Source organism: Fulmarus glacialis, unplaced genomic scaffold (assembly GCF_000690835.1).
Source record: "Fulmarus glacialis isolate BGI_N327 unplaced genomic scaffold, ASM69083v1 scaffold38697, whole genome shotgun sequence".
NCBI classification, from domain to species: Eukaryota; Metazoa; Chordata; class Aves; order Procellariiformes; family Procellariidae; genus Fulmarus; species Fulmarus glacialis.
Genome location: NW_009224482.1, coordinates 34,651 through 43,638, shown reverse-complemented (window position 1 = coordinate 43,638; position 8,988 = coordinate 34,651). Strand labels below are relative to the sequence as shown.

Below are 8,988 nucleotides of genomic sequence, written 5' to 3'. Positions count from 1 at the left end.
TGTATAAAAGCTCCAGGTAATTGTAAAACAGAAAAGGAGGAAAGACAGTTGGTTTTTGTGCCGTGCCATGTTCAGCTGGCAATTCTTGCTGGACTGTTGTGCTGAAAAAAGGAGATGGTTCAGGGGATTACTAGTTACGTAGCTTACAGTACAGGGATTTTTTTTGTGGAAGAAGAAATGGGGAGAAAAAATGAACGCTTTTGTAAACTTGTAGATAAAACTTTCGCATTACTTGCTTTACAGGGGAGCAAAGTCCTAATGTCTCTCTAATGCAGAGGATGTCAGACATGCTGTCGAGATGGTTTGAAGAAGCTAGTGAAGTTGCACAAAGCAATCGAGGACGAGGAAGATCACGGTCCAGAGGTGATTTCCTTCTTTTCAGTAATAATAATTACAACAGAAAGTATGTTTATACTGGATGTACAGGCCTTGAATATCAGCCTTTCTGAGGTGTAAACTAAAAAATTTTTAGTGCACTCTGAAGAACTGAGCACACTTGTTTGCCATATGAATGGTAATGCAAAGGGATCTTTAGAGACAGAGTAAGTTTACCTTTGGGCTCTTGTTTTTCTTGCCTTTTTTTTTTTTTATTTTTAATCGAAGGTGGGACTAGTCGGGCAGATGCTCCTGCTACTAATAACATGCCACCTAGTACAGAATCAGAAACTGCAATGGAAGTAGATGGTTCTGAACAACTTCCATCATCTTCCTCTTCTACAATGTCAGCCCAAGCTCCTTCAACATCATCTTCAACAGAAAGTCCTCCTTCAACTTCATTATTGTCCTCTCCTGATAACGAACAAAGGCCTTCTTTAGGGGCCTCAGCTCAACCTGTGCTCCATCAGTCTGGTGAGAAGAAATCCATCTTGTCATTGTTTATGAAAAATGCTTTCAATAAGAAACAATTTTATTTTAGGATATTTTGGGTAATTGATCTCAATCTTTCTCTCTTTTCTTTCTTGCACATCCTTAATGAGACTAGGTATTTTATAGTTACCGAGTGACTGCAGTTGTGCTTTAAAGAAAGAGTAAAACCATCAACTGTATACATTTGTCTGAAGAAGGAATCTCAAAGAGGATAACCAGTATTGTCTCTTGAAGTAGAAATAAAAAAATACTGCTTGTTTTTTCTAAACATATTGTTCTCTTCATGGAGTATAAGTAACATCATGCCTTCTTCAACTGTGATTTGGCTGTAGCAGCATCAGTGCAATGAATAGCAGAACCCATGCCTGTTATAATCAGAGGAAGTAGAGAATGTCTCCTTCAGTAGAATCTACATCCTCAACATTTCAGAGTCAGCAATGTTGTTTTTTTGCTTCTCAAAACTATCTGGATAGACAGGGCTCACCTTGCATGATATTCCATTATTGGTAAATAAATTATACTATATATTGATCTTTTAAGTTTATATGTCTTGAAGAAACTCGTCTGTATTTAATACAGACTTACATTCTTATTGTGGGAAAAAGAAGAAAGTGTATTCCACTGTCAATGTCAGAAACATATTTGGGTAGTAAAAGAGCACCTTATGCTTTGACTTGTGCTTTTCCATCTCTATGCAGGAAAAGATGCCACAGCCTTTAGAGTTAAATATTTGCACAAGAGTTTATTTTTACTTTTTTAAGTCAGTTTCTAGGCCTCACAGTTGTGGTGGAAAGGCTGACGTGATCCAAAACACCTATAGGTTCAGGCTTGATTATTTTAAAATCCCGTGTTTTTTGTATAAATTCACCTTTTATCTTGTACCAATTCTGTTGTAAAAAATCGAGGTCTTTGTCATTGGAAAAGATGACTGATAGCATATTCAGGCCCTAAATTGAATGTTCTGGACTAAAGGAGAGATGGGGATTTCCCAGGGAAAATTGTGCCATTCAGCGTACTCTGGCTGCTGCAGCCAAAATCCTTGGGACAGGTGAGAAATGTTTAGGTGTCTGGTATCTGAAAGACAGGGAAGCTAAAGACATAAGTTGAGATTCATTAAATGTATCATTCTTGCCCTTTCAAACCTTGCAACTAGTCTGATGCTTATTTAGAGGAAATAAACAGTGAGCAGAAGTATGACAATACACACCGCCTGGATACTATTTCTAAAATAAGTGAATGCTAGAAAATGTATTTAGTAGCAGAGGCTTTTAGTCACCTATGGTTTTTTTTATTAGAATTGGTGTCAACTTGCTGCAATCTCAAGTTTTTCACAATACACACAAAAAATTGATTAAGGGGTCTACTCTAATTCCGTGTAACCCAATTTAGCTGCCACTATCTTTGGTAGAGAACGATAGCCATCAAAGAACACACATACCATTACCAAGGAATTATTTTTATCTATTTATTTTTTAAAGTATATGGTATATTCTGGAGCTTGCACTGGCCAGGGGAGTACGTCCCATATTAAAAATAATTGCTTCAAGCTGTGTCATTGAAACTTTGTGGGTTGCATAATGATAATGCACTAGAGAGCATTTCTGGAATTATGATGCACTTTCTATCCTGCATTTTAAAGAATGCATGCTGACTATAAAAAGTGTTTTCCTCTTTTTCTCTGAATGTCTGAATTTCTAAGTAAAAGTTTACTCTGCTAGCATGAAGCTGAAATTGTTATTTTCTTAATCCAGCTCTTCTCTAAGAGCATTTCCTCTTTCCCAGTGTTTTTTCAGACTTAAGACTCTCCATATATTCAGTTTGGAAAGGGGTAGTGGTGGTTGTTTTTTTGGCAGGCAGTGGATACTTTCTAATTTACTGTATAACGTTTAATAGGTTCTTTGACTATACCTAAACAGGGTGTCAGATTGGCTGCTGATTCTTCAAAAAAAAAAGTCACCATCACTTCCTCCCCCAACTCCAAACCCACAGAAACAAGCAAACAAACAAAACTTTATCTGATATTCTTTATTGCTGTATGCAGATTTTAGTGTTAGGACCAGGTATCATCTTTAAATTGTGTACAGGACTCCTGCAGGAGTAAACTTAATAGTATTGTATGTTTGCACACCTAGTAAGCATCTTGTCTAGTTTGCACCGCTTTTAAAACACTTAAATTACTGTAAAACAAGTCTTTGGGTAACACGGGCGAGTTCTGGGAGAGGGGAAGCTCTTGGGCAGAGGGAGCAGGTCATGGCAGAGCAGTAGCAGTGGGTTTATGAATGGGTAGGCTTGAATGTGAATTTCTGTTTTGCAATGCTTGTATACTTACGTAACCCATGAGAGGGCTCAGTTATGAGATTTTATTTACTCACAGTCTCTAGTCTATAAATGCGAAAACACTGCACTCTGCATCAAGAACAGGATTCCCTAAGTTTGTTTAGCTGCATTTAGAGGTGAATAAAACTTGCTGCTTTTTGGGGTGACAGGATAGGGAAAGTGATAATAGGAATAGTAGTTTAAATACAGCGGGGTTGAGTAGGAAGACCAGGTAGAGGTGTGTTGTAAAAGATGGCTGACTGGGGAAGCATTTTGGAAAAAGGAAGAAGGAAAGCTAGAGGCTTTCAGCCATCATTTTGCGTAAAGTGGTGGCAGATATAAGTTTGAATATTGTAGCAAAGAGTTAGCAAATGAAGAATACGTTTTCGGGTAATGATTTACTTAGCATGAATTCATGCTCCAATTCTACAGAACGGAACAGGCTTATAAACAACTTTTCATAAATCATTTCTACAGATTTCTGTACTGAACACAAGCGCTGGTGGTAATCCTGTCTTTGAAATAGCGATACCTTTGCATGTGTATTATAATTCACATATATTTTTGGTATGGTGTTCCAGAAAATATGCTATGTGGTAAGCATTTGAGCTTCTACATCTGAATTACTTACTTCATCTCTTAATGTTTTAAAAAAGTACACGTTCAAAATAGAGTCAGTACAAAAACTGGGTCAGTGCTGGAACTTGTTTGGATAAGTCTCTTTATCAGAATATATATTCTAGAATAATACAGTTGGAACATTTGAGTAAGTTGCAAATAATCAACAAGATCAGTGCAAAATCTCAGTAGCCTGTTCTTGTCAGTACGTTTGAATAATTTTTTTTTTTTTTTAATAATGAGACAGAAAAATTGCTGGAGATTTTCATGCTTGTCACTAAGGAAAAAAAAAACAAAAAAACAAATTTATTTTCTTGCCCTCCTTGTCCCAGTCAGTGGAAACCATTAATTCATTTTTTACATTAGTTTTAAGATGCCGTATTTTTAAACCATGAATAAACATCAGATAGAACAAACTGTAAAATATAATAATGCTTTTTTCCCCCTAAATAATATTCCACGTATACATTGGTACCGTTGGGAGGGAGGGGTAGGGGACAATTGACTAATTAGGGCAAAGCTTAATCTTAATATGTGTTCTGATATAAGGTAACTTTGCTTTTAAATTTTGAATGGGAAAGTGGCAATAGCTGTTGTTTTGTGGGTTTTTTTTTCCCATTTCTATTTCCTCACTCCATTTGCTGGCAAAATAAACATTTGCTTAGAGATTCTGAAATGTGTTAAAATGTGTTGTCATTGAACATATTCAGGATAGGAGTTATCTCTTTACATTTTGAATTGTAATTCTTGTTACATCTTAAATTGTAACAGTCTCTGGACTGAGTGGAACTGAATCAGCAGCAAGTACTGAAAACTGCAATTTTAGACATCATTGAAATTTCCTTGAAAGCATTTCCTAGATTGTTTGGAGTTCTAATTTCCATAAATGTCCATGGCACATGAAAACTATTCATGGCAAATCTCTTTGATGCCATATTCCTTTTAGGAAGTATATCTTTTTCCTTCTTGTTATACCTCATCAACCATAAACTGCCAGGATGTATTTCCCAGAAGTGGTATTAGACTGAGGACATTAGAGCTCATGACTATTCAGTATTAACTGGTGCCTGCCTCTAATTTTTGAATGATTGGATTGTGTCTTTGGGTTTGTTTCTTTTTGTGAAAGAAAATTTAAAATTTGCTTGCTTCACTGAGTGAATAAGAGTTACAGAATATTTGTAAAGCTTTTGCTTGGATGAAAGGTTGTATGCCAATGTAATGCTCTCCAGTATTTTAACATTTCATAGTACTGATTTTTTTTTTCTTTGCAGATTTCCTCACATCTACAAAATACTCCAGAGTCCCCTTGATATAAATCCTTTCAGGATAGGTCTAGGCTAGCAGTTTATAGCAGAACTAGCAAGAGCATTTGATGTGAATATTTGAGTCTGCATTAGCTTCTGTGCCTTACTGTATCATAGAGGAGAGTAGTTCAGGAGTGGTTCAGGTCAGTGTTGTGTTTCAGCTATTGCCAATAAAGATACAATCTGTGTTATAGAAAGAGAAGTGCTTGCTATACAGTATTTGTGTAAGTGGAGGAAATCTGCAAAGAGCATGGGAAGAATAAAAAATTACTTGGACACCTAGTTTTATAGCAGTTTGCAAAAAATACTGTTAATCAGATAGTGGACTGGTACATGCCAAATCGGTATAACTGACAAATGAATAAAGACAAAAATATGAAAACAGTGAAGTCTCTAAAGATGGAACTGAAAGAATAGTCTGTTAACAGAATGATATTAAGAATTGTTTATGATCCAATAAATTAATTCCTCTGTAGGGCAACTTAACAATGTTTTCAAACTTTGAATCCTCACCCCACTGGGAATGTCTGAGATAAAAAATGAGTTCATAGTAAGGTGTATTTTTTGGTTAGATGCTGTTCTGCCACCTATTTCCATAGTCCCAGTTTACTTTTTTCACAGGTTTGTTTTGATCAAAATTGTACTTTTTTTTTTTTTTTCCACATGAGGAAGCTACCACATTCATTTTGAAAACTTACCTGTAGACCACAGTTGCATAATTTTACACCACGAATATTCTCATTTGTTATGTGTGTTAGGAACATGAAAATGAATACTTCTGTTGTTTGCTTTGTTTTGAATCAGTCAGGATCTATCTATTTTCGTTAAATAATTCTTTGTTAAATGGTTTAAGTGTTGGAGATGGGGAGGGGGGTGTATTGTATGACATGAGTCCTGAAATTTTCAGTCCTATGATTCACGCATTTAGGAAGAGAAAAACAATTTCAGTATTTTATTAACAATTTCAATATTTTATTTTATAATTTCTGGATGTTAGTAAATGATTTACATCATTTTTTTCACGGTAATTACACTTAGTATCTGTTGCTTCTCTCTTTGGTCAGTCCCCCCACCCCTCCTCCCTGTTCAGTATATTGTATGTTCAATGCTTCTTTCTTTTACATACTTTTTTTTTTTTCCCCCCCTCCCCTCCCTGTTTGTCAGAGTTAATGGGACCTGAGTTAGCTATAATCCGTAGGGGTCTACAGCGACTGAGGCTTAAGAAGGCAGAACAACAGAGACAGCGAGAGCTAGCTGAGGGTTCAGCGCCACAGTCGTCCTCCTCTGATCAGTCCTCCTCTAAGGGCTCCTCACAGGACCCTCAAACATCAGGTTGTCATTTGTCAAGGTTTCTTAAGCAGCTAACGTAGTTATAGTTTGTGCTGCTGTTGTTTGCTGAGATGCTTCTTTTCCAGAACAGAACAGGTAACGCATTTGCTGCTTGTCTTACCTTGCATGTGGTGGTGTTTATCATCACATAGTTATGGACAGAGTAATATTGACAGTTTTCATTTATCTAACATGGTTGGATTATATAGCTAAATAATACTATATGGAGAAAGTTTCCTAGGTGCATGGTATCAGGTATGTGCAATATTTGTTAGAGCAGTCGAGCAAGAAATTGCTGTATCCTGAATAGACTAAGGTACTTACACCCTTGAAACTGCATTTTGGTGTTAATTGTATCCGATAGCAACATTTAAGACTTAGCTTTGGTTTAGTATATATTCTAAATCAGGGTAACAATTCAGTAAAGCAGAATTTTGGCACTCTTAAATGCTATGGTTTTACGGTAAGTATAGTGAAAATACTTGTAACAAGCCAAAATCCCCAAATATGCTCTCCTTTTTTGAACAGCATGACTTTTCATTTCAGCATCCTCTTTCTCTTGTCTTACTGAGATTAAAAATTATTACAAGAAAGCAATGTTCCTTCTATGGATAAATTCTGTGATAGTTGAGGTGTGGCTAAATTACTTACAAGGATTGTGTCATTCATTCACAGTTTGACTTGCTATGGTTCAATCTATTTGTTTATCTGGAGCCTTACAGAACGATTTGATATAAGAGTGGCTAGTGCGCTAGTTACAATATGTAGTTACTGAATTTTGAATAACTTCCTACTCTAGAAAATTCTACAGTGAGTTTTCAGAATGTTTGGAAACCAGTAAATCCTGGAGGGCTGTGTGCTTATCCTAAGGATGGTGGCCGTAAGTGCCTGATACCTGCAGGAGGAGAACGAGAAAAACAATGGTAGCAGTGTTCTTGTAGGTGGCTGCATTTTCCTGCCAGGAAAAAAAAAACCCTACCAAAAAGCTACCAATTTTTTTTCAGCTAAGTGAACATCAGGATTTATTAACTCAAAGATATGTATTGACAGAGGCAGAACCGTAGCTAACACTTGCAGTCAATAGATCTTGATCTTCCATTTTCCTTTCGGAATGACTTAAAATAAATTTTTTTACTAAGTTGTTTCCCATTGAATTGAAGTTGGAAAAAAAGTTTGATTACAACCATATCTGTAGAATTTTCACCTGGAGGCGTATCTGTGAATATTTTACTACCTCTGAAGTATGTGTTGATCTGGGTTTCACTTGATACTGTCTCGCCCATCTCTTAGTGGCCCTTCAAGGATGCAGTGTAATTCTTTACTCCCAGTTGCTTGTGGGTCAACATACTGTAGGATCCATACTGACAAAAATTTGAAGATTTAAGCTCAGTAATTGCTTTAACTGGGAGTCAGACATGTATTGTAGTTAGTTTGGATCCCCCATCACTGCCTTTTAGAGTTTTGAGTTCCCGCATGCTTCAAATTTTAAGGGAACTAATGGGAAGGTCCAATCGTTTTGTCTGGGATCACCAAGGAACCACAGAACATACATAGCCTTGGAGGAAACTAGTATTCAAATATTTACCTCATTCTTTGTGTGATGACAATGAATTTGCAAATTTAACCATTTTACTTATTAAGTAATTGCTTTGAAAGATAGATTCACTTAGCACTATGGAAACATTTATTTCTGGGGAGATGAAGGGGGAGCAGTTTTGCTATCTGACCTCCAACTCATTGTATCAACCCATATATACAAAAGGATGTATATCTTTTTGCTGTTTGGTCTGATTGGTGGAATTTGTTACCTTCAGCATTATAGACAGTGGAACATTTAAAATGAGGAATTCAAATTTAAATATTTAATGTGTTCAGTCAATTATTCCTCAAGAAATTTGATAAAAAATTACATTACCTTTTCCTTTCTACTTGTATGTGTAAACACAATAAATTCCTGTTGTGCTTCATGAGCTTCTTTCATTGTATTCCTCCTTCCCCTATTATGGGAGGGAACAAATGAAACTTGTTTCTTTTGATTGGGGAATCAAGATCATCTTTGCATTGTCTATTTACTTTTTACGATTTCTGCACTCTGGACATGGAAATATTCTCTGTATTTGCTCATTTCTTTTTATGCAAGTTACTTTGTTTTCTGACCTCCCAAGACTTATTTTTGGAAGATGTGTATCTGCAATCTATTCCTTTGGAAAATTACAGCTGCAGATTTTTGGTTTCTTGCTTCTCCAAAGACACAATTGTTTTCCAACGCTGTGGTAAGTTGACATTTCAGAAATGTGGTAGGAGAAGTAGTAGTTCGTAGTTTTGGGGGTTTTTTTAATAATAAACAGGGACAATCTCTATCTTTTTTTTTTTTCTGCAAGGTTGTCTTTGATGCTCTGTCTTGAGGCAGATGTTCAGTTTTTGGGCACATACTAGTTGTAAATTTTGAAACAAAAAATTATACCGTAAAATGTGTCTGCCACTATGTGAAATGGCGTCATAGCCTCTGGCCCAGGGCTGCAAGTTCTCAATCCCTACTCTGGCAAAACTTGTA

The 8,988-nt window shown here is 36.2% G+C and overlaps 1 protein-coding gene across 1 annotated transcript in view; it reads left to right on the top strand.

Moving 5' to 3' along the window:
• Window positions 1-251: 251 nt before the first annotated feature.
• Window positions 252-8,988, top strand: part of LOC104079952 (DDB1- and CUL4-associated factor 6-like) — a gene marked incomplete at its 3' end in the record, with an annotated part of 42,044 nt that continues 33,307 nt past the window's right edge. The window contains exons 1-2 of the mRNA XM_009582160.1: window positions 252-363; window positions 604-849. Of these exons, the coding sequence (XP_009580455.1) occupies window positions 270-363; window positions 604-849 (340 nt within the window). The remainder of the gene's footprint in view (window positions 364-603; window positions 850-8,988) is intronic.